Below are 26,500 nucleotides of genomic sequence, written 5' to 3' on the forward strand. Positions count from 1 at the left end.
ATTTTTGACATTTTTCTGAAGTGCAAATTTTTTAATTTTTTTTTTACATTTATATCCCGCCCTTCTCCGAAGACTCAGGGCGGCTTACAGTGTATAAGGCAATAGTCTCATTCTATTTGTATATTTTACAAAGTCAACTTATTGCCCCCCCAACAATCTGGGTCCTCATTTTACCTACCTTATAAAGGATGGAAGGCTGAGTCAACCTTGGGCCGGGCTTGAACCTGCAGTAATTGCAGGCTATTGTGTTCTAATAACAGGCTCCTTACAGCCTGAGCTATTCCGGCCCTTCCAAATGTTTGGAAAATGTATTGATTTCAGTTGTTTGGTCTTTCTTCGCTTCTTGTAACTGGATTGATGAGTGGGTGGGTGGTGGGTGGAGATAATAAATAGAAGATGGATGGATGGATGGTTGGATATATAGATAATAGATAGATAGATAGATAGATAGATAGATAGATAGATAGATAGATAGATAGATAGATAGATAGATGATGGATGGAGAAAGATAGAGTGATACTATTATTCTATGTTCTATGTTCTAGATCAGGGTTGGGAACAATGGCCCTTTTATGAATTGTGGACTCGAATTCCCAGAATTCTGAGAGCTGAAATCCACAAGTCATAAAGGGCCCATCATTCCCCAGCCCTCTTCTAGATAGAAAGATAGATACCCTAAGCAATAATTGAAAAAGCCATGTATTTTCTTATTCTCTCTCAAATTTATATGCTGCCCATCTCACTATCAAAGCAACTCTGGGCAGCTCAACTTATCTGTTGACTTTTCATTGAATTTCTGGTTATTCATTAGAGAATACAGAAACGCCCAGATGTCTTGAGAAGCCACCGGGACGGTGAGCTGGTCCTAATTTATTATTTATTTGTGTTCTCCTAAAAATAATCTAATGCAACACCATGCAAAATATTAATTCATTTAGGAGATGAAGATATAACGCCTTATTAGAGAGATTATGGCTTCCAAATCAAAGGACCACAAGGAGGAAGGCGATTGGGGGTGAATCCCTGCACAGTGATCGTATTTATTTATTTTTATCGTCAGAATGGCGAGATCCCGACTTCATGAGAGAAGTGGAAGCTGCTACCGGCGTCGATCTCGGCTCTTCTCATTTCGACACAAAAGGAAAAGGAGGGAAAAAGAAAGGGAAGACAAAGAAGAAATACCCCAACCTCACAGACCTAAAGCAGGAGGCGAACACGTCCCGTTCTCGCCTCGGGAAAAGAGTTTTCAACAAGTAAGAGTTGTCTTTGGTTGTCGTCGTCTTCTTCTTCTCACAGTTGTTCTTGTGAACGTCCTTTGGGTTTCCAGGCCTGGTCCTCCAAAATCTGCCCAAATCTGCCAAGGAAAAGGAGCTAGGGTGGACCGTGAAGGGGCTGCCAAATTTTTTTGGGTTTTGGTGGGGGGGGGATGAGGGCTCATTGAGACCCCACCCTCTGAAGATTAGCTCATTTCGGCAAAGTCAAGTTTCTTTTCTGGATCAAACCTTCCTTGATTTGACATGTAGCATCAACCACCATGATATTGGAGGCATCTTAGCAACAGGGTGTTTTAACCTAAAAGATACTTTTAAGATGTGTGGACTTTAACTCCCAGACTTCCCCAGCCAGCCTGGTCTCAGGTATCAGACAGTCTGAGTAACATAGTGGATGAAGGAAGGTTGAGTTCAGAAAACTCCCTCATGCAATGCTCTTCAACCTTGATAACTTTTAAGATGGGTGGACTTCAATTCTCCGTGGCTGGGGAATTCTGGGAGTTGAAGCCCACCCATCTTAAAGTTGTCATGGTCCAGAAACATTGCATGAGGGAGAAATCTGAATTCGACCTTCCTTTGTCCACCATCTGTTTTCGCTATCCTTGCCACCACTAAACCCTTGTCTAGCTAGCTTTTGGTTGAGTCTTCTCTCTCTCCCATCTCCCCCGCTTCTACTCCTGTAGTAATTTTACCACAAGGCTTGGCGGGGGGGGGGGGGTTGAGCAGCTGGGAGAATAATTGGGCTGCCTTAAAAAATTGAGTTGCGCATTTGGGGTGAGAAGGGGAGTTATTTTGCTGATTTAGAAGGGGAATTCGCCATCTCCAATGTAGGAGTTAAATAAAATGTTAAAGAAATAGCTTTTTAGATCTGAAACGGGAGTGACTAACTATTCTGCTTTTAACAGCCCATTTTATAGCTGAAGCAGACTGTGGATTTTGCTACATGGCATGAGAATGGAGGAAAGAATTCCTCTTTATACTGTAAATTAATTTATTAGGTCTTCTGGTTCGTGTCCATTTAAAGTCTAGACCTCCCTTAATCTCTGGATGGAACTGAACTGTTCTGTCAGGCGTAACTAGTTCCTTTTAATTTTATCCTAAATGAAATTAACAGACAGAAATAATAATAATAAGAAGGTTTCATGTAAGGGTCTTGTGGCACACTTGTTCTTTAATTATAGGACTGTCGGAACAAAATAATATTGCTATTGGAACGCATCTTTCTTTTACTAGCATTTGAAAGGCATATCAAACCACCTATCCAGGTTTAATCATGGCTTTAAATGTTTTAACTCCATAGGCTAACTTAAACTGGCCACTTCTCTTTGTTCCCATATACCCCAGACTCTTGGAAAGTGTGAGTTGCACAGAATTGTTTTGTTGGCTGATGCCTAAATCTAATAAATAATTGGCTAATGTATTTGAAAGTCTTAATTTTGAAGGCTTATGGGTATTGTTAGTGGCATACAAGTTGCAATATAGAACCTCTTCAGCTTCCCCTGGTTAAATCTGGCCCTGAAAATACCCATCTTCAAAGAAAGTAGCTTACCAGACGGTTAAACCACAAATCAAGGTTTAGCTTCTCATGGTGAAATCTGGCCCTGACAACATCCATCTTCAAAGAAAGTAGCTTATCAAGGAATTAAACCACTAATTGAGGTTTAGCTTCCCATTGTTAAATCTGGCCCTGAAAATACCCATCTTCAGAGAAGGTAGCTTACCAGAGGGTTAAACCACAAATTGAGGTTTAGCTTCCCATAGTTAAACCTGGCCCTGACAACATTCATCTTCAGAGAAGGTAGCTTATGAAAGAATTAAACTACGAATTGAGGTTTCTCCTGCTATTTCTCCTGTTGATGAAAACTGGAGTTGCATTTTCTGCAAAGGAAGTGATTGTGGCTCATCAGGTTGATTGTCCAAGACTATCCCTGGCATGAGCAAATGTTCATACACCTCGCAAACAACTGGGGGTGTCATTAGCCTTCCGGCATCTTGTGATACGAAGATCAACCCTTAATGAAACCACACAAGGTCTTCTGGCAGCTGAAGAGGGACCCTGAGTAAGGGGCACACCTCCAAATTCATATATGGAAGCTCTCACTCAATCCCCCTGGTAGCCATGACTGTTCAGGCAGTCCTCGAGTTACGGCCACCGTGGACCCCAAAATTTCTGTCATTAAGTGAGACAGTTGTTAAGTGAGTTGTGTCTCATTTTACGACCTTCCTTTGTCCACCATCTGTTTTCGCTATCCTTGCCACCACTAAACCCTTGTCTAGCTAGCTTTCGGTTGAGTCTTCTCTCTCTCCCATCTCCCCCCCCCCCCCCGCTTCTACTCCTGTAGTAATTTTACCACAAGGCTTTGGGGGGGGGGGCGTTGAGCAGCTGGGAGAATAATTGGGCTGCCTTAAAAAATTGAGTTGCGCATTTGGGGTGAGAAGGGGAGTTATTTTGCTGATTTAGAAGGGGAATTCGCCATCTCCAATGTAGAAGTTAAATAAAATGTTAAAGAAATAGCTTTTTAGATCTGAAACGGGAGTGACTAACTATTCTGCTTTTAACAGCCCATTTTATAGCTGAAGCAGACTGTGGATTTTGCTACATGGCATGAGAATGGAGGAAAGAATTCCTCTTTATACTGTAAATTAATTTATTAGGTCTTCTGGTTCGTGTCCATTTAAAGTCTAGACCTCCCTTAATCTCTGGATGGAACTGAACTGTTCTGTCAGGCGTAACTAGTTCCTTTTAATTTTATCCTAAATGAAATTAACAGACAGAAATAATAATAATAAGAAGGTTTCATATAAGGGTCTTGTGGCACACTTGTTCTTTAATTATAGGACTGTCGGGAACAAAATAATATTGCTATTGGAACGCATCTTTCTTTTACTAGCATTTGAAAGGCATATCAAACCACCTATCCAGGTTTAATCATGGCTTTAAATGTTTTAACTCCATAGGCTAACTTAAACTGGCCACTTCTCTTTGTTCCCATATACCCCAGACTCTTGGAAAGTGTGAGTTGCACAGAATTGTTTTGTTGGCTGATGCCTAAATCTAATAAATAATTGGCTAATGTATTTGAAAGTCTTAATTTTGAAGGCTTATGGGTATTGTTAGTGGCATACAAGTTGCAATATAGAACCTCTTCAGCTTCCCCTGGTTAAATCTGGCCCTGAAAATACCCATCTTCAAAGAAAGTAGCTTACCAGAGGGTTAAACCACAAATCAAGGTTTAGCTTCTCATGGTGAAATCTGGCCCTGACAACATCCATCTTCAAAGAAAGTAGCTTATCAAGGAATTAAACCACTAATTGAGGTTTAGCTTCCCATTGTTAAATCTGGCCCTGAAAATACCCATCTTCAGAGAAGGTAACTTACCAGAGGGTTAAACCACAAATTGAGGTTTAGCTTCCCATAGTTAAACCTGGCCCTGACAACATTCATCTTCAAAGAAAGTAGCTTATCAAGGAATTAAACCACTAATTGAGGTTTCTCCTGCTATTTCTCCTGTTGATGAAAACTGGAGTTGCATTTTCTGCAAAGGAAGTGATTGTGGCTCATCAGGTTGATTGTCCAAGACTATCCCTGGCATGAGCAAATGTTCATACACCTCGCAAACAACTGGGGGTGTCATTAGCCTTCCGGCATCTTGTGATACGAAGATCAACCCTTAATGAAACCACACAAGGTCTTCTGGCAGCTGAAGAGGGACCCTGAGTAAGGGGCACACCTCCAAATTCATATATGGAAGCTCTCACTCAATCCCCCTGGTAGCCATGACTGTTCAGGCAGTCCTCGAGTTACGGCCACCATGGACCCCAAAATTTCTGTCATTAAGTGAGACAGTTGTTAAGTGAGAGTTGTGCCTCATTTTACGAACTTCCTTGCCACGCTTCTTAAGTGAATCACTGCACTTGTTAAAACTAGTGGCACGGTCACTAAGTGAATCCAGCTTCCCCATCGACCTGGCTTATCAGAAGGACTCAAAAGGGGATCACGTCACCCCAGGACACTGCAACCGTCACAACTATGAGTCCGTTGCCAAACGTCTGAATTTAGATCACGTGACCATGGGGGGGGGGGAGGATGCTGCAAAAGGTCACAAGCGTGAAAAACAATCCTAAACCGCTTTTTTTCAGTGCCGTGGTAACTTCGAAGGGTCCTTAAATGAACTTTTGTAAGTCGAGGCCTACCTGTACACTTGGAGCAAAGGCCTTGAAGATTTACAATTATTTTTTATGACCATCGCAAACCAGCCTGGAAGATTTTCTCCCAGAGTTGGTGGGCTGTGCCAAGAAAGAGAATCCTACCTGTGTGAGAGCCCTCACCTTGCACCTGCCAAGACTTTGAAACTCCGCATCCTCTTTTTAAAAAATTATTAATTACATTTATTGGTGCTTAATGAACATCATGATGTCTGGGTATTTAGTTTGCTTAAACAATACACATTAATCTCCACCCCTTTTCCCCAACCATTGATAAAATAGATTCCATCTTTGATCATATTTTCCGTATCTTCTTTCTGTTTAATTCTCTACATCAATCTGTCCATTTCTCCACACTCTAGTTCAATTTTTTTAATTATTTCTTCATCTCGTGGTGTTTCTTCCTTTTTCCAGGATTGTGCGGATACAGTCCTCGCTGCTGTCAGAATGTGCAACGTGCAAATGTGCTTTCTTATCTAGTTTACCTGGTATCCTACCTAATAAAAATAAATCAGGGTTAAAATCTGCATTTTTTCCTATCATCTTTTCCAGCCATTTGTGTATTTTTTCCCCAAATTTTTTTCTCTTTACCACGTCTACCACATATGATATAGTATGTGCCCATTTTTTGATTACATTTCCAACGTTTGCTAGACATGTTTTTAAACATTTTAGCTAACCTGTGGCTGGTAGTAAGTGCCATCTATAAAGAAACTCCCCATCCTCTCGTAGGATCAAAGCTACCGAAGCAGGGCAGACGTTGTGAAATCCAAAAAGCAAGACCCCTTGTGTCCCTAAACAAAAACTTATATTAGTGTGTGTACCATCCCTGCAGCCGAAAGGAATTCCTTTGAGGAAAGTCCCTTGTTTAAAGAAATCATGTTTCTCTACTCGTCTCAAAGAAACGCTTGTTATATATAATGAGCCTTGCCTGCTTTCCTTCTTTTCTCGCCCATGACAATCTGACATTATCTGGTCTCCTTCCGAACCGTCCATCATAATAAGCCGTCACGTTCTTTTTTTTTTTCCTTTCCAAATTTTATTGATTTTTTATTAATTACATTTCTTAGTGCTTAATAAACATCGTGTTGTCTGGGTATTTAATTTGCTTAGCCGCTCTGATTATATTCTTAATCTCCACCCCTTTTTTCCAACCACTGGTAAAATAGGTTCCATCTTTGATCATATTTTCCGTATCTTCTTTCTGTTTAATTCTCTACATCAATCTGTCCATTTCTCCACACTCTAGTTCAATTTTTTAATTATCTCTTCGTCTCGCGGTGTTTCTTCATTTTTTTCCAATGTTGTGCGAATATAATCCTCACTGCCTTTACAACGTATAATATTAAATACATACTTTTCTCATCTGATATTATACCTAATAAAAACAGTTCGGGTTTAAAATCTACATGAGCCATAAAGTTCTAATCAGGCAAATTTCCCATCAGATTTTAAAACTAAATTTCCAAAGTGGTGGGTTTTTGATTTTTTTTTTTGGTGGATTACGTGCAGGGCTAATGACTCTGCCTGTGGGTTAGCACCAGGCATGAGAATCCAATCTTGTCATATTTTAATAGGTTTCGTGGTTTGCGGCCCTAAACACGGTGATAACCGTGGCTTCGTATATAACAGTCGCAAATTACTTGGAAGGTGCGAATGATGGAGGCAGTTCTGTGCTCTACCCATAAAGTCAAGTGCAATTGTACACCGGAGGGATCTCGTTTCATTTACAAGCCGAGGGGGGTGCTAATGTAAAAAAAAGTAGATGACACCCAAGTGTCAAGGCCATTGTGTTGTGCTAAAGACTCACTTTTCTCCTGCCAATTAAAGTTTCCCTTCTGGTCTAAAACTGCCACCGTGGAGTGACAGATCCATCCCATCTGCTAACAAAGTTGGTTTTTAAATGCTTCGTATCCGGAAAGGCACTGAAGGGGGAATCCTTGGGCAGCAGGAACCCAGCAAATGTATTTATTTCATTATTTATTGACTCACTGGGTTTGTTGGCCGCTCCATCTCGGAGCAAATGTCTCAAAAAACAAAATATCCAGATTAATGCCCCTGATTTATAAGCTGTTCATTCTCAACTGGTATCATGGTTTGCTCTAATAGGAGTGCTGTAGCGGCCTAGAGGCGGAGGTCTCTCCTCACAATCAGGAGGCTGTGAGTTCGATCCTAGGTAGAGGCAGATACCTAGGATTGAATACCTAGGATCAGAATATATATCTGCTGAATATGACTTCTCATTGGCGACAGGAAGGGCATCCTCGGTTCCATTCAGTTGCCTCGACTCCATCCTGCAAGGGATTATGGGGTCATTAAATGAAAGTGATGATCATGGTTTGCTCTAATAGATACCTATGTTAGGTAAGGTTTGGCAGGTAGTCCTCGATTTACAACAAGTTCATTTAGTGGCCAAAGTTGCCGCAGCACTGAAAAAAGGGACCAATGGCTATTTTTCACACTTAACGACCAATGCAAATCCAAATTCAGACGCAGCTGGTTCCTACTTATGACGGTGGAAGTATCCCGGGGTCAGGTGATTCCCCCTTTGTGACAAGCAAAAGGGAAGCCAGATTCACTTAGCAACCATGTTGCTAATTGCAGTGATTCATTTAATAACTGTGGATGTGGATTCAGTTGTGGTTGTAAATCAAGGATTACCTATCTATCTATATATATCTTCTCATGTATGTATTTATCCATCTATCTATCATCTCTCTCTCATGCTATCTATCTATCTGTCTATGTATCTATCTCATCTGTCTTGTCTGTCTCTATCTGTCTGTCTGTCGCTATCATCTCATGTCTCTATCTCTCTATCATCCATCTATCTATCATGTATCATCTCTCTCATGTATCTGTATCATCTCCCATCTATCTATCTATCTATCTGACTGTCTGTCTATCTATCTATCTATCTACCATCTCTCTCTCATGCTATCTACCTACCTATCTACCTGTTTACCTATCTATAATGTATTTAACCATTTAAATTTGTCTCTGGAAATCATCTAAGATGCTATAAAAAGTAATTAAAACTATAAGAGGTGAAAGAGCCAATTGCTAGTAAGCTGCTTTTTCTACTTCAGAATTTCTGTTAACCTATTCTAAATAACACCCATTAGTTTCAAATGCACTTTGTGGATACGCCTTTAAAAATAGTTTTTGTTTCCCAAGCTCAAAATACGCAGGAATGAAAAGAACATTATAACAATTACTCTCTTCCAGCCTCTGGTCCTTCTATTCTTCAGATAATATTATATTTCCATGCAAGTAATTGTCAAGGATGAATGTGGTGGGGAGGCTGTTTGCTGAAAGGCAAACGTTTGTTTTCTGTTAACGAGGACATTACTAAATTAAAACTATATTGTTACAACTAATTGAGCTAACATAATACATTTGTTCTGCTTCATCATTGGCGCCATGTTTAAGGGCTGATTAGCAATTAATCACAGCCCGCCCACTTCGTTATTTTTTCCGAACAAAATCGGCCAATATCTGTGTGAAAATAACAGTTTGACTTTCTTTTCTCTTCCCTTCGTCTGCTCTACAGAAGCGCAGTGAAACGAGTCATCAAAGCAATGAATCGAATCGACCAAAGAAAACACGAAAAGTTTGCAAACCAGTTCAACTATGCACTGAATTGAACATCATCAAGAACAAGGCTAAGGAAAATCCATGGCGGTTTTGAGCTTCTTATACAGCGTCAGTGTTTTTCAAATGCGGCCATTTTTAAGATGGGTGGACTTCAACTCCCAGAATTTCCCAGCCAGCTGGCTCGGGAATTCTGGGAGTTGAAGTCCACTCATCTTAAAAGTTGTAAGTTTGAAAAACACCAGCCAATATGTACAAAAACTGAAGGGGCTTCAATTGATTGACTATCGCCCCCTTTTTAAAACTTCTTCCAAGGACACTTCTGTACAATTCAGTAATTGTACATTGATCGAAATAGTCTCATTAATATAAGCATATATATATATACACATATATTTTCTGAGATTTTCGCAGGTGTTTGTATGTAGGTCTTTGGTTATTTGGGTTTTCTCCCACGTAAAATTGGAAGTGTCTTGGCGACGTTTCGACGAAGTCTCATTCGTCATCTTCAGGCTTCAGCTTTGTGTGCCTCTGGGAGCAATGTGTGATCGCAGCTGTTTCTTCCTTTTAACTGCTAGAGGGGGTTTGAACTGATTGGGTGGGAGCTTGGCTGTGCTCTGATTGGATGAGGGTTTTTTTGTGCTCAGATTGGCTGGGGGTGTGTCCTGTTTGGGTGGGGGCTTGGTTGTGCTCAGATTAGTTTGAGTTGCAGGGGGATTTAATAACAAACATTGACTTTCTTAAGAAAAATACGGAGCTCATCCTGATATGTTAAAAGACTTAGGAATTATATATATGGCCAGGAATATATTTAAGGTTCATACTGTTGTGAATAAATTTTGTAACTTAAATATGCTCAAATTTTTCCCCCTGGTGCAAATTGATTCTATTGTGTAAGCAGAGGCGATCTTAGAAAAGGTTACAATCCTGACCGGGGGGGGAAAAAATCTGATTTCTACGTTTCTGAAAGTGTGAAATGTTTTCCATTAAATATATCAGAAAGTTAAGATAGGTATTATTGTACTTATTAGGACAATATGATCTATTCTAGTCCCTCTTGCATACATGAATTCTTATATGGTCGTATCTATGCAGATTTTTGAGGCGTGGTGGCGCAGTGGTTGGAATGCAGTATTGCAGGCAAACTCTGCCCACAGTCAAGAGTTCGATCCTAACTGACTCTAGGTTGACTCAGCCTTCTGTCCTTCCCAGGTTGGTAAAATGAGGAACCAGATTATTGGGGATAATAGGCTGACTCTGTAAACTGCTTAGAGAGGGATGTAAAGCACTGTGAAGCAGTATATAAGTCTATGTGCTATTGCTAAATATATATTTACGAATTGTATATAGTTTATCTTTTAACTGGGTGACTGCTTCTAACAAAATTAGAAGACATATAAAATCATTTTAAAAATATGGAACTCAACCAATGAAAAGATTAAAAGTGATAAAAACCTGGCGCCCATCAATTCTAATGTGTGATCATCTCACCTTCTTTTTAAATGTAAATCTGATCAATCTTTAAAATCTAATCTTTGATATCAAATAAGATTTCCAAGTCTTATGGCAGCTGGGTGGGTGACGATCTGCAAAACTTCACAGGCAAGACTGTGGGGGCACAGGGCAGGTGCTGCCATGGAGAATTATAAATCAAATGTTGGATCACAAAGAATCGAGATTTTCATATTTGTAGTATTTTTAAATGCCGTATAGTAATTTAGTAAATAGAGATTGCAGGAATTGGGGATGTCTAGTTTAATGAAAAGAAGGACCAAGGGGGGTATCATAGCAGTCTTCCGGAATTTGAGGGGCTGCCACAAAGAAGAGGAGGGGGTCAACCTATTCTCCAAAGCACCTGAAGGCAGGACAAGAAGCAACGGATGGAAACTATTCAAGGAGAGAAGCAACCTTGAAATGAGAAATTTCCTGACAATAAGGACAGTCAACCTGTGGAACTGCCTGCCACCAGAAGTTGTGGGTGCTCCAACACTGGAGGTTTTTAGGAAGAGACTGGACAGCCATGTGATTGGGATAGTATAGAATCTGCTGCTTGAGCAAAGGGTTGGACTAGAAGACCTCCAAGGCCCCTTCCAACTCTGTTCTTCTGTTATTTTGAAATGTGTTCATAAATGGTGGAGCTGTTTTGCAAGGGGGAGAAATTGTTACTTTTGAAATACGTTTATCGGTCTTCAATCGGGGGGAGACAATCGAAGTGTATCTTCGTTACTTTGTCTTTATGCTGTTTTCTGATTTTGTATTTTTTTAAATCTTTTTTTCTGCTTTCTTCTTTTGGATTTTGTATTTTAACTTTGGGAAATAAAATTTTAAAAAAATTATTAAGAGAAAGAATCGGATTCCATCTTCAGCAATGGAAGATCAGTCGCTGTATTTACCTCATCAAAATTTATTTTATTTGTAAACTTTATTGGCTGCCCATCTTACCATAGGGTTACTCTGGCTTACAGTCATAAAAATAGGTCCATACAAATACAATGAAAGCATAAATTAAAACCAGACATTAAAATCTAAGGTCCCATGTGGAGCAAGAGTAAAAATGGAGGGAAATTACTGAGGGGAACTCCCGAAGGAAAAAGAGGCTGTTCACCTAACAACCACACACAAAGGTTGTACAGTGTAATGACCCTCTGGGTCTTTTGAGGGGGAGATGGCTCCCTTGAGGCTGAGATAAATGAAGCCAGGATAATGAATAAATCACGTTTCCCACTGAAGACATGACTCAGGTAGCCAAGCATATGAAAGTGAGTGAGTCGGTCATCAAACCATCATAGCTGCGTTTATGATGGAAATACGAGCCGGATGGAACATGGCCTACTACAAAAGTTGGGATAATGAGATAAATTGGCAGGCAGTTCCAATGTCGGTAGAGAAAGTACTTAGGAACGTTCAGGAGTCACGTGTTAGTTGTTGAGGGGTTCCTATCATGACCCAAACTTAGGATAACAAATCTGGTAACTTCATGGAATGCGGTGCTAATTATACAACTTAAAACTAGAAACATCCATTCCTCATAGGGTTAGGATGGGTCTCAACTGCCCTCGACCAAAGTCAATGAGCTTGACTTTGGAGAAAAAATTATCAGGAACCTAAATAGAAAAATATTAGAGTGACTTCACGATCTCACATCAGTTGGATAGACTTGTTTGGACTATGACAAATAAATAAATAAATAAAGCAAAGTGGAGACTGTAACTCCTAAGAGATTAGAATCCTAGAATCAGGACTGGAAGGGACCTTGGAAATCTAGTCCAACCCTCTGCTCAAGGCAGGAAACCTTATATTAATTGCATCCTGGACAAATAGTTATCCACAATCTTTTGTTTTATTTGTTTATAATAAAAAATACAAAAACAAATAGTAGGAAAAAGAAGGGAGGGAAAGGGGAAGGGAAGAGTTGAAAAAAGGAAAACTGACATCGGAGTCCCTTTATTGCAGTAAAATAAGATACATCCGACCTTGACTTTTTACTTTTACCTAGTGGTACAGTATAAACTAGCCGTTTCTATATCAACAAATCTATCTCATCAGTAAAACCCAAAATCAAAGTTTCATTTTCCCCCAGAAAAGTCCAGAAGCGGTTTCCAAGCAGAAAACCTCTTGAAGATTTCCAGCATTAATTATAAATGTTGTTTTTCCATAACATTGATTGATGGAACTATTTAAATTTCTTTAACATTGATTATGGAACCATTTAAAAGGGAAGAAATCACAGGTTTATCCTAAACATCTCAACATTTGGCAAAATGTGAGTGTTGATGTATCAGTTGGTCACTATGCTGCCTAATTTATATGCAAGTAGTCACATCAGATGACAAGGGGTGAAATTCCTCTAAAATAAAAGGACTGATAAAAGGGAGTTCTGTGGAGAAATCAGGAAAGGTGCATTTTTCCAGAGCTCTTTTGAGTACACTAAAAAACACAATAATAAGTGGTTCTCAGAAGTGAAAAAAAAAGTCCAAGAATTTATCATCATGGTTAATCAGTGTTGCCAAGGAAGCTATTGGAGATAAAGACTGCGTTAGAAATGGCAGTGCTTAAAGAAAAATTTAAAAAAGAAATCTAATACAAGAATACGTAAAAGAGTCAGATATATAGAAAAGGATCTACAGGAATATTTTGCTATTAAAATTAAGAGCTTTTTGGACAGATGAAATAAACTGAAGCTGAAAACTGGAGGGGAAGCACTTGGACATCCAATGTTATAGGTGTCAAAAGAACATTAAGAGAGAAAAGCTGAATTAATTCTTTGCTTCAGTTGTCACTGGAAAAGAAATAATGCAGAGAGCCATGCCTGAATTGGTATTTTTTAGGAAGAGAGTCTAAAAAAACCTAAATCATATCACATCTGTTGGAAGAAATATCCAGGTCCAGGTCCAAGTTGGAAGAAAGGCCCTGGAGACAAAATGGAGGTTGGAGGCTGATTGGAAAGAGGGTCCATTTATTGATGAACAGAAGCACGTGGGTTGTGATTCTGTTGCAGCTGAACCACAGGGAGTTGAGAGTGAGGGGTTTTTATACCTTCTCTTGAGCTTTGCACTTGAGCTTCCTGTTTCTGTGCAAGAACATGTATTCTATTGGCTGTTTCTGACTCCCATGGGGCCACGTAGGGGTCATGTTTGCCTAAGTTTGGTTGAAGTTTGGCTGATGCAATGAAAGGGCTTGTTGGGCAATTCCTATTGTGGCTGAGGGCTAGTCTTACTTTTGTTCAGACCTGGCTGCAGGAAATTTTTGCCTATACATAGAGCTACCTAGATCTCAATAAGCTCTTCATCTCTTAAGTGCTGACACCTGTTGAGGGCTGTTAAGAAAGGTGGGGGCTGCTTTCGCCCTCTAAACAAACATGTTTCTCAATTTCTCATTCAGGGAAATATAACATTCTGATTTTTTAATATTTCTCAAAATATTTCATTCTTCTAGGAGAGGGGTAGGTGCTAACTTTCTACACATCCAATAAAATCTCATTGGGAAATCAGAAACAAACCATTCACTGGGTCCATCAGAACTTTATGGTAATACTGGCATTTTTATGTGCTTTATCCCTAAGAACATCCTCTCCGGCAGACCTGTACAGCCCCTGTACAGTGGCTTGTGTAAAAGATAAATAATAAAAGGAATCCATATAAGTAAATCCAATTAGGCTGATAAAGCTCCTAGTAAATAGGCTGCAAAGATAAATACTATATTTATTGTTTACTATTAAAGATAAATATTATATTTAACTGAGAGGAAGACGGGTTTTGTCCCTGTATAATTTATCTTTAACCTGGATAAATCAACGGACTTCACCAACAATATGGCGACGGGTATATGATAATCTACTGGTTTGGAAGTGGGAGATGGGCTTACATTCTAAGTCATCTTGAATATGGTAGACAGAAAACCTAAAGGACAAATGTTGGTAGAGAGGAATCAATACAGGTTTAGGCCAAGATGAATTGAAGCTAAATCTCAGGATAATTTGCTTCCTCCCAGGTCCAGAAACAGACCTGAAGATAATTCTTTAGAAAAAATGGGGGGATGGTTTGGATTGGTAGGGAAAAGAAAAGGAGGAGGAGGAGGGGAGGAGGAGGAGGAGGACTGTGGACCCCTTGGTGCTCTCTGACCTTGGTTTGTTTCCTTGCAGACATTACCCATTACCCAACGAGGTAACCCAACTAGGTAACCTCATCAGTGCTAGAAGGGAACGAGGAGGAGGAGGAGGAGGAGGAGGCTTTCCAGCCAATGTTGATGGAATATTTTACCTATGAAGGAGCAAAGGGCATTGAGAAGAAGTTAATCGTGCAGCACTGCTCCCAGAAGAAAACTGTAGCAGAAATACTGAGGAGGGATTAGTCTCTGGAATCAAACGGAATCAGTCCAGGAAGCTTTTAAATATTCTGCAGATGAAAAAGCAGATCTGGAATGGCAGAATAAAGGGTTGGAAGATCTTCTAGTCCAACCCCTTGCCCATGGCAGGAGAGCCTGTACCACTCTGGACAAAGAGCTGCTCAATCTCTTCTTAAGAACATCCAGTGTTGGAGCCCCACAACTCCTGAAAGCCGTTCCATTCCATTCCACTGGTTATTTTTTTTTTTTCTTTTCTTGCAATTGAGGAAATTTCTCCTTAGCTCTGACCAGGAAACCGAAGTACCAGGACAAGCCATCAACATTGTTCATTGGCCTTCCGAGGTGATGCTTGGCTAGTTTTAGTTATTTCAGCCCTCAGGAATTCTGCTCACCACCCAGAGTCCCACTCTGAGGGAGACCGGCAGTTAAAAATACATACATATTTGGAAACGGAGACATAGATTCTCTTGAACTTACTAAATTCCAGTCATGAGTGAGAGAAAGAAGGCCTGTGAAAAGAGCCCCCTAGTTTCTCAAACCCTATCCTTCTCATGTTTTTTTTTTTGGGAGGGGGGAGATCAGAATCCCAAGGAGAAAGAAGTACCGGTAGATCTCCTGGATCCACTCAGGGAGAGGGAATGAGGCCAGCAGTAGTGGATCTTGATCCAAATATCAGTTTTTTCAATCCATCTGGAATCTCCTCCATTGGTCTACAGCTGTTATGGGTGGGTGTAATGAGTGTTCCATCACTGGAGGTTTTAAAAAATAGACCGGACAACCATTTGAGTGGGATGGTATAAGGTCTCCTGCCTTGAGCAAGGGGTTGGACTAGAAGGCCTCTCAGGTCCCTTCCAACCCTATGATTCTCTATTCTACAACTGGTAATATTATTTCGTTTTATTAAATTCTGCCAATTGCTTTCTAGGGCTAGTATATTTTTCCTGTGTGATATTGAACTAGGAAAAACTTGCAGAAAAATGCGTATTAACATTGGTTAAAATCTGGGCTTAATGAACTTTTGGAAGCAGCAGGGGACGATGGCTCCCAGTTGCTCAAAAATCTGCTTATTATATACTTAATTCAGCAGATATTCTGTCCCCACGAAGATCTTAGCCGTGTGTGACAAGTGACTGAATTGCAGTGTTTTCTTTGAGCTGTTACAGAAAATGGAGATGTTTTGGATTTACAAATTCATTTCAATGCAATCAAGGGAGTCTGAATGACAGTTATGAATGTTCAAGCTTTTGCAAATCATAGCTATTCCTTCTAACCTCGTAATAGCATCACCCACATTTATTAGAAAAAGTTACAATCCCATAAGATCTGTCGGCAGTCAATCAGCACCTATTTAGAAAAGTTCAGACAGAACGCAAACTCTGGGCTGAAACAGGGGAGAAACCACGAAGTGTTTTTCTTTAGAGGAAATGGATACCCCCTAAAAAGTTGAATATTTGTTATTGCAAGAGCTTATCAAGGCCCAGCTGCATAAATACAGGGGGATTTGATTAATTGTAAGCAATTAATGGTAAGCAATATAGGGATTTGCAAAAATGTTTCAGAGTGGTTTGCACCTGTCCTTAAATTTTTTTGCACAGATCGCACTTCTACAAGGACCGTCAGTGAGGCACGGATAGACAGCAGCTGTGCAAGCATTCCCTGGGAATGAACTCCTTCATGCTTCAAAAATAGGTGTTCCACTCACTCTAACATGGTGTGGGAAGAACCAGTTTCAAACACAGATAGTCCTTGAGTTGATGACCACAATTGGGCCCAAAATTTATGTTGTTAAGTTAAAAAGAGACAGGACAGCTACTTGTCTGGAATAGTCTAGGTAGGGTCTCCTGCTTGAGCAGGGGTTGGATTAGAAGACCTCAAAGGTCCCTTCCAATCCTGTTATTCTGTATTCTGCCCATAAATTGAAAAATTTCACTGCAGCTCAAAGTGTATCTAACACATAGCAATTTGTATCTGAGATGTTTCCTTGACAAATGCTACCTTACTGGAGGTACAAAATCCAGTTGACCACTAGACAGCATCTCCTTTCTCCAGCTAGGGAAGATCATCCTATCCCTGACTTCAACCTGACATGAGGACATGTTACTAAAAATGTGGCCTTTGCATCTTATTTAAAGATGCGGCTGCTTTAAAGTTTTTTTGTTTTTTTTTAAATAGCTGCAATTTTCTTTGGCATGGAAGTTTGGAAAGAATCAGCAGGAGACACAATGGTTTCAGCTGGTCCAGACTGGTTCATTTTCTCTGAATTATTTTCACAACACTCTCTAAACTTCCTCTGAAGTCATCAGTACAATGAAAAATGTGAGCATTTTTTTTTTAAAAGAAAGGTTGCCTGGAATTTGTAGTCTCTGGAATTTAATCTGAATAGAGGGCCAATTTGGGTTATTGTAACATGCCAATGTTTTATTTTATGTTTTAGATTGTTTGCAATTGATTTAGTCACGCTTGAAACAGGGACGCTAAAATCTATGGGATTTAAACTTAACTCTCATTTACTGGAATTGATCTGCTCTAAGGATGATAACGGCTGTGAAACAATGCTTTTAACATTATGTGTCACCTCCCCAAATAGGTTTAGTTATGGGGCAACTTAGAAACAATAAAAATTGCAAAGGGTCCCATAGAAAATGTTTTGATTATGTTCCACGATGGTCTGTCTTTGTCTGTTGGGGACAGATCATGTCTTTCTCTTCTGCACTTTTAAAACCTGGTGCAACCAAAGGACTCAACTTCATTGGTAACATGTAATTCTCATGATTAGGGTCTAGAAACTAAAATATACGAAGAATGTTTGCAGGAACTGGGTATGTCTAGTTTAAGGGAAAAAAGGACTAAGGGAGACATGGTAGCAGTGTTCCAATATCTGAGGGGCTGCCCAAAAAAAGAGGGGGGTCAACTTATTTTCCAAAGCACCTGGGGGCAGGACAAGAACCAATGGATGGAAACTAATCTAGGAGAGAAGCAACCTGGAATTAAGGAGAAGCTTTCTAGCTGAGGACAATTAATCAGTGGAACAGTCTGCCACCAGAAGTTGTGGGTGCTCCATCACTGGAGGTTTTTAAGAAGAGAATGGGACAGCCATTTATCAGAATTAGTATGCATGTCCTGCGAGATCAGATAGTTGGGCTAGATGACCTTCAAAGTCTCTTCCAACTCTGTTACTGTTACTCATCTTTCTGGGGAAAATTAAGTGCTCTGCTTTGCTGAAAAGCAGGACTTGCATGCTTCCAAATATTGAAAACATTATTTTTTCCTCCCATGGTCCAATCGATATGCATGTGAAATAGAACAATAAATAGAAGAAAGGAAATATTTAACTAGAGAAGGCAGTCGTAAATGCTTCTGCTTCAGTAGCTTTGTCCTATTATTGGCCTATCTGTCTAGCAGAGTCTGTGTCACTTGACCGAAAAAGAATAAAAAAATAAGGACTTGTTTCTTACTGTAGCTACCAGAAAGCCAGTTTTGTAATAACACAATTGCTTTCAAGATTCGTGTGAAATCTGTTCATCTAGGAACCACGTATAGAGATTGGGGAGAATTTCATTCAAGTTCGACATCGCACACAAACACATTGACACAGACACAAACACAAACACACACACATTGATATACCCAAATAAAACGATTGTTCAAAATTTGCACTTCCCTGTGAGCTGTTTTTTTCAGGGCTACAACAGTAGGAAGCTAATTAATGTGTAATGTTCCTTAAGGAAACCTAGACATAAAACAAAGACGCTAATGAAAATAATGCACCAATGCTTTGTTTTCAGAGCTTCCTGCAAAATGAAGACTTTGTGGAGAGAAATATGTCCGAAAGGAAGAGTGGGCATGAAAACGGTGACAGTGAGATGGTTTCCTTTCTCGCTTCTCTTTTCCTTTTTCAATTCGCAAACTGACAGGAAAGCAGGGATGGAAGGTGTTAAATGAGTAAAACCCAAACCTGACCAATTTGTCTATCAACCTGCCTGCCAGCTGAGTTCTCAGAGATGTTGACAAAACGGACTTAGCATTTAGCTCTTTCTTTAAACATTAGCTTCTCTCTCAAAAGGAACTCATTGTCCAAGAATTCAAGATGATAGATATGGTGATTTAAAAAGAAAAAAAGATAGAACTTTAATCACCTGGTTGCAGCCTCCATCCTAACCTTTTTTGGGGGGTGGGGGGGCTTTTCCTAAGAATGCCCTGCACTGGTCCCATTGCTCCAAGAATTAGGGGAGGATGTTACTTTCACATCAATTCCCCATGAAACTAGAAGTCTATACAATTTGGGATGAAGACCCTTTGAATGGTGCGGGAGATAGGAATGGATTTCCAGAAGAAAAAAATTGCAGACTACAGGAACCATTGGCACCACTCAGATGACCCTGAGGACACAGATAAACCTCCACGTGGCCTCAAGGACCCTCTAAAAGGATGCAAATGACCAGCTGTCTGCAAGGAATATAAATCCTTCCCTTCCCCACCATCCAGTCAGAGCTTGAAGAAGCTTCTTGGATGAGGAGCAAAATGTCTTCAGAGAAAAACCAATATGTCCAGTTGCCTCCTGAAAAGGCACCTTTGGGACAACCATGAATCTAGAGTTCAAAAGAGCTTCTAATGATGCCCAGGTGATGCTAAACAGAGACAGATTAACTATAGTCCATTGAACAAGCAGAAAACAAGCCAAGATTACATTGTGATGGAGTGTTATATTCACTTCCTACCTACTTTCCATGCTATCTGGAATGAGGGTCAGGACACCAAGGTCAGCACAATGGAGTTGAAGCCTGGCCTTTGTTTTAGGTATCTTGTTGGGCTTTGTTGGTGTGGCTGAAGCCACTCTCTTGCCATTTTGGCACACAGGCACACTTTAAACACTTGTGGGCTTCCTCAAAGAAATGTGCATATATATCCAAAGAAAACAAGTGACACTGTGGGGATGTTTTGACCAAGAAATACGTTTTCAGCAAAGTAATAATGATGCTAGGGCCATTGTGATATTGTTGCCTGTCATGTGTGTTGTGTGTCTGTGCGTGCCTTCAGTTCAGTTGCTGTCAGGATTAGAACTCACAGCCTCCCAATTTCTAGCCTGGTGTCCCAACCATCACATCAAACTGGCTCTTGTCAATCCCTTACAGGAATAAAATGTGAAGGAAAAAACAGATTTTATGTCTGCGTTAAACCTAAATTGTAAGCCATACAGAGTCATTTGGTTGAGTTGGGCAGCTATAGAAAAGGAAAGGGAGAAAGAGAGAAAGAGAGAGAGAGAAAGAGAAAGTGGAAAGAAAGAGAGAACGTGAAAAGAAAGAGAGAGAGAGAACGAGAAAGAAAAAGAAAAAGAAAGAAAGAATTCTGCAGTCCATAACTTTTAATTTTTGATGGACTCTCAGTTAAAACTCTTCCGAGGGTTTTAAATAGGCAGAAAATGTGTTTTTCTAAGCATTGGAATATCCAAGGAAAACTGAAAAGCCTCCTCACAAATCATTAGGGAAACTCCAGTCTGGAGTGCGCACATCCTTCCTGATTATTGGTAATCTCAGCCTTGGAGAGAAAACAGTTTCTAACAGGCAGAACAAAATTAAATCTCCCAGCATATTATTGCTGCCCATCAGGTGTCTGAACACCTGGCATTGAACACTCAACCTTCTGCTTGGATGGCCACCTTTCGCTTTTCATTCCTGGCTTGTATGAACCGGGAATCTGTGCCGGTGGTCTTGGATGGGTCGTAGCTGCTGTTTTTTTTTTTTAAAGCACCCCTCGGCTGTTCAAAGCCTCAGTTAAATAAGACAAGGAATAAAGTCTTTCCAATCTGCTCCAGCCACTAACAAGCCATCCGCCGCTAAGGACCTCAGATCTGGCGCGACCAAGTGAGGTTCCCGCTTCTGCGCGCAAAACTGGGAGTCCCTGGCTGGACCCCCTTCCTGATCTCTGGGGCTGAGCCGTTTCTCCACTCCGCACCTTTCAGCCGCTTCTTCAGGATGCCTTCCGGCGGCTGCGATGGTGGTGCTGCGTGTGCAAAGATCCAGCAGCCGTTGGGCTAGATTTTCACCGGCCTCTCTGGCTTGTCAGCTGCACGAAGGGGGAGGCTGGTTGCCCTGGATGGAATGTGACAACAGTTGGCAGAGAGAGAAGAAATCCAAACCCCAAGAAGTTTAAGGCTGTGAGATCCACAACTGATCCGGCTCTCTAGACCTGCGTCACTCAATCTCTCAACTTTAATATTTGTAGACTTTTAACTCTCAGAATTCCCCAGACAGGACTCCGGATTCCTTCCTTCCTTCCTTCCTTCCTTCCTTCCTTCCTTCCTTCCTTCCTTCCTTCCCTCCCTCATTCTTTCCTTCCTTCCTTCCTTCCTTCCTTCCTTCCTTCCTTCCCTCCCTCATTCTTTCCTTCCTTCCTCCTTCCTCCTTTGCTTCCTCCCCCCCTCCCTCCATATCCTCTCCACATTTACGCATAGACGTACAAAATACACAGACATAATCATACAGATGATCTCTCTCTCTCTCTCTCTCTCTCTCTGTTTGTGTTTGCTTGGGGTTTCCTTCCTTCCTTCCTTCCTTCCCTCCCTCATTCTTTCCTTCCTTCCTCCTTCCTCCTTTGCTTCCTCCCCCCCTCCCTCCATATCCTCTCCACATTTACGCATAGACGTACAAAATACACAGACATAATCATACAGATGATCTCTCTCTCTCTCTCTCTCTCTCTGTCTCTCTCTGTTTGTGTTTGCTTGGGGTTTCCTTTTCCTTTTAAATTGCCCCACAGAACGCCCTAAAATTGGGGCAACGTTGGAAAGACGGGCAGCTGGGGATCTCTGGTAGCGGAGGAGGGAGAAGGCTTTAAGCTTGCTTGTGTGGCGTGTGCACGTATGTCTGTGTGTGCGCAAAACGGCAAGTACAACAAGGAAGCCTGAGACACGCACATCTCCTTCCCAATTTTCCTGGGCAGAAGCACCTCCCAGGGATGCTGGTATCAGCCCAGCGGAGGCATTTCTGAGGAATGGGCATAAGGGTTGGGGTGACAAGGACAACAAAATTGCCAGTTTCCCCTTCCTGCTCCTTTCCTGAAAGGCTGCCTGGAAGGAAGCAACTCCTGACCTAAGCAGGAGTTCGGACTGGATGAGTTGGAAGGGGCCTTGGAGGTCTTCTAGTCCAACCCCCTTATCTGCAAGCAGGAGACCGTATGCCATTCTGTCCAGTCCCTTCTGGAAAACCTCCAGGGATCGAGCACCCGCAACCTTCTCACTGTGGGATTACCGGGGGGGGGGGGGAGTGTTCGCTCACGCAGGTGAAGAGCCCCTCTCCTCCCAGACCAGCCTCGGCAGGGACGGGGCTTGGGGCGGGAGGGGGGCGTTTAAGAAGCCCGGGAAGCTGCTCGGATAACGACTCTGGCCTATGAGCGCTTTTCTCAGGCTTCACTTCCAGCCTGCTGGGAAACGAAGAGCAACACGGAGGGTCGGACCCACCGTAAGGCCAAGCCGAGGGCCGATGGGCAGGTGCTGTTTTTGCGGCCTGGCGGGATAACCGAGGCACGTCATCGGGTGTCCGTAAGGTGAGGTCAAAAAAGTCAAGATGGCGGCCTAAAAGTCCTACAGGGCTTGCTTTCTTCTCTGCTGAGGCGCTGTCCAGCAAATCCCCAGGTTCTGTCCGGCCAGGCGCTGGATCCCCGTGAGCGCAATTGCGCTCCGGGCGACCCCTGCCGCCTCCTCCCCCACATCACTGGCTACCAACAGCCTATTTCCAGCCTTCGACTAAAAACTGTAATTTCTCTGTCAAAAATTAGAGCGCTTTTGCTTTGCAAGCGCCTAGCGATGGCAGCTCGGTTTTGTCAGAATTGCTCAGCGGAGGAAGCAAACGAGAAGAAAGCAGCTAATCGGTTTGGAAAGGCGCAGATTGTAGTTACAGGAAGGCAGTTTACAGCCTGCGCCCTGGAGCTGCCTTCCCGGGCACCCGCGCCCGGCCGCTTCGCCTGAGATTCAACCCAGGCGCGAATAGCCTACTCGAATAGACTCCCTGGCTGTCTTCCCACGACCCGCCAAATCGGGTTCCTCCTCTCACCCATTTCCCCGGCTCGCGCGAGTCCCAAGACCGTCTATGAACTACAGAAATTGGGTTCGCCCAACGCCGCGAGGCAGAAAAATCTCCCCGGGTTTAGCCTGCTGGTTTTTGAACGCGGCTCGGCTGTGTGTGAGCCCACGGTATCGTCAAAATTGCGGACCCCAGCACGTGGGTTAAGGGAACGCGGTAAACATCGGGTGCTGACACGACCCCGGTCTCCGGAACCGAATCTCAAGGCCTCGGGGGCAGCTCCCCGGCCGATTCCGCTGCTGCCGCAGAGAACGGAGTCGCCTTCTGCCGGCCACGGGAATCTGCCGGCTGCGGGGACAAGGGAGAATTCGTCCTTCTGTCCCCGCGTCCGGCGGAGGGAGCTGTTTAAAGCTGTCCTGGTGGCTGCGGCTCCTTCAGTGCAGGGGGGCCGGGCCGCCCCCAAAACCTGCGCTCAGCTCCACGGGCGGAGACAACGCGAGGCGCGCAAGGTCTGGAAAAAGACAATAAAAAATAAAGCTTTCTGATTTCGAAGACATTTTGAGGAATAGGGGCCTCTGGTGGCTCAGCAGACTAAGTCTGTCTGTTATTAACACAGCTGCTTGCAATTACTGCAAGTTCAAGTCCCACCAGGCCCAAGGTTGACTCAGCCTTCCATCCTTTATAAGGTAGGTAAAATGAGGACCCAGATTGTTGGGGGCAATAAAAGTTGACTTTGTATATAATATACAAATGGATGAAGACTATTGCTTAACACATTGTAAGCCGCCCTGAGTCTTCAGAGAAGGGCGGGATATAAATTCAAATTTTAAAAAAAATCCATCCCCACCGGGGTTTTCCAATACCTCCAAATTTACAGAGGGCGAGGGCAAAGGAGTTTGGGGTCTGGGGTTTTAGGGGAATAAAAATTTCAGGATGGAACGGTGGTCCGTGTGGAGGAGTGGGAGAATAGAATAGAATAGAATTTTATTGGCCAAGTGTGATTGGACACACAAGGAATTTGTCTTGGTGCATATGCTCTCAGTGTACATAAAAGAAAAGATACGTAGGCGACTGGGATGGACAGTCGGATCATACCGTTGATGTCCAAGGGAGAAAAAGGCGACGATGGAGACGTATTTAAATAAGAGCCCCCGATCCCACTGATCACGCATGACGGGCTTTGCGTGCTAATGGAAAAACGCTGTCAGTTGGGTGGGAGACGGAGGAGCCACGAAAAAAACAGCGGCTCTTCCTTAATAATGGCGAGGTACACCCTGTCTTTCTAGAGAAGACACGTGTCTAAGGATCCGGTCCTCCTTCGCCTTCCCACGGCAAGGCCTTGGTCCTGGCCCGGGTGAGCGGACACTGAGCCGCCGGTTCTCCGCGGCAGCCAAGACAGATTTGGGGCGGGCAGCTGCCGGTTGTTGCTCAGCCGGTTGACCGTTCCGCAAAGTGCTCGCGAACGCTTTGATCTCAATCGTTCCGTCCTCCTTTATTCACAATCTATAAAGTTAATATTATTTTTTAAATATCTCTTTATATATACAACAGCCAGAAATGTACAGAGGCGCGAAAGAGGTTTCAAAAAAGTTCCTCCGGCTTTGATTTTTTTTTCTTTTTTGAAAAAGAGAAAATCCCTTTCCTGTCCCCTTCTTTCCGGTCGCTTTTTCGTGCTAAAAATCGAAGTCTGAGGCAGGAGAGAAGAAGGAAGGAAGGAAGGAAGGAAGGAAGGAAGGAAGGAAGGAAGGAAGGAAGGAAGGAAGGAAGGAAGGAAGAGAAAGAAAATGGTGGGAGAAGGAAGGAAGGAAGGAAGGAAGAAAGGAAGGAAGGAAAGAAAGAAAGAAAGAAAGAAAGAAAGTGAGCAAGATGGGAGAAGGAAGGAAGAAAGGAAGGAAGGAAGGAAGGAAGGAAGGAAGGAAGGAAGGAAGGAAGGAAGGAAGGAAGGAAGAGAAAGAAAATGGTGGGAGAAGGAAGGAAGGAAGGAAAAAGAAAGAAAGAAAGAAAGAAAGAAAGAAAGAAAGAAAGAAAGAAAGTGAGCAAGATGGGAGAAGGAAGGAAGAAAGGAAGGAAGGAAGGAAGGAAGGAAGGAAGGAAGGAAGGAAGGAAGGAAGGAAGAAAGAAAGAAAGGAGCCCCCAAAGTGAAGAGGAACCGCTGTCAGTTGCTCGATGCCCCAGCGAAGGGGCGATTGATCCGGCCAGTCCCGAGTCTCCTGGTGCGGCGGAAGGGGGAGACGATGGAGGGGGAGGGACGGGACGGGACCGGAGAAGTGCGGAGTCTATTTACAAGGGGAGCCCTTTGGCTTCCCTGCCCCCGGGCGTAGCGGCTCCCCATCAGAAGCCAGTCCGGGAAGCTGGAGGGCGCTGGAGCATTTGATAGTCCCTGGCGGCCTGGAAGGGGGTCGGGCCGGGCCGCTCCGGTGGGCGCCGCGGCTGCTTCTTCCCTGCAGTCCGGCCGCCTTCAGAGGTGCGGCGTGTAGAAGGCGGGCGCGCCGTAGGTCTGCGAGCCCAGCACGAAGGGCGAGAGCACCGCGGCCGGGCCGGGCAGGAAGGGCAGCTGGGCGGCGCACACCAGCCCGCCGGCCGAGTGGCTGTAGGCGCCGGGTGGGCCGTGCATGGCCAGGCCGTGGTTGACCATGGGCGGCGAGTGGCTGAGCGGGCTGAGCGCCCCGGACAGGCCCCCCGCGCCCCCGCCGCCCCCGCCTCCCCCGCCGCCTCCTCCGCCCGTCGGGGCGCTGGTGTCGGCGCCGGGGTTCTGCTTCTTCCACTTGGTGCGCCGGTTCTGGAACCAGATCTTGACCTGCGTCTCGGTCAGGCTGAGCGAGAGCGCCAGGTTGAGGCGCTCGCACACCGACAGGTACCGCGTGGCCTTGAACTTGTTCTCCAGCGCCACCAGCTGCTCGTAGGTGAAGGCTGTCCGCGCCCGCCGGGGCTTGCCCGACTTGGAGTCTGAGCCGGGGCGCTTCCGCTTGGTTTTGCCCCCCGACGGCGGGGTGGCGGCCTGGCCCTGGGGCGGCGACGGCTGCTGGGGCGGCTGCTGTGGGACCCCGGGAGCGGTTCCGGCCTGCTGCCGCTGCGGACTCTGGCCTTCCTCCGCGCGGAGCCCTCGAGCCGCCTCCACGGCGCTGCTGCCGCTGCCGTCGCTGTTGCAACTCTCCTCGCTGCCCAGCTCCTCATCCTCGTCGTCGTCCTCCTCCTCTTCCTCCTCATCCGGCGCTTCGCTTTCGAGCAGGGGGCTCTCCCGGTGCACCGATTCCAGCCCCACCTCGTCGCTCGGGTACAGCTCGCTGGACTCTGCGCGAAAAGGAGAGAAAGCTAGTCTGCGGGCCCCGAGCCGCGCGCAGCCCTGCCGGGGTGGGAGAGGCGGCGAACCGGGGCAGGACCCCAAACTGAGGCGGGACCCCAAACCGAGCTTGGCCCGGGTGAGGGAGGCCGGCTGTCCCTGGACGTATTTTCCCTCCTCTATAGCTACAGCGGGGTTTCCAGCCTGGAAGAACCTTCAGCACCACGGACAGAGGCGTCTCCGTAGACAAGCCAGTCCAGCAAAGCTGCCCAGAGGACCCAGCAACC

General features: G+C 43.7%; 1 protein-coding gene across 2 annotated transcripts in view; it reads left to right on the top strand.

Annotated features, from left to right (window-relative positions):
* The window catches only part of UVSSA (UV stimulated scaffold protein A), a 53,791-nt gene extending 42,386 nt beyond the window's left edge, over nucleotides 1-11,405 (top strand). For both annotated transcript variants that reach the window (XM_058184974.1, XM_058184975.1), the window contains 2 exons: nucleotides 1,061-1,253; nucleotides 9,031-11,405. In XM_058184974.1, coding sequence (XP_058040957.1) covers nucleotides 1,061-1,253; nucleotides 9,031-9,124 — 287 coding nt within the window. In that variant the 3' untranslated portion in view covers nucleotides 9,125-11,405. The remainder of the gene's footprint in view (nucleotides 1-1,060; nucleotides 1,254-9,030) is intronic.
* The last annotated feature ends 15,095 nt before the right edge of the window (nucleotides 11,406-26,500 follow it).

The sequence above is a fragment of the Ahaetulla prasina genome, chromosome 5 (genome assembly GCF_028640845.1).
Source record: "Ahaetulla prasina isolate Xishuangbanna chromosome 5, ASM2864084v1, whole genome shotgun sequence".
Lineage (NCBI taxonomy): Eukaryota > Metazoa > Chordata > Lepidosauria > Squamata > Colubridae > Ahaetulla > Ahaetulla prasina.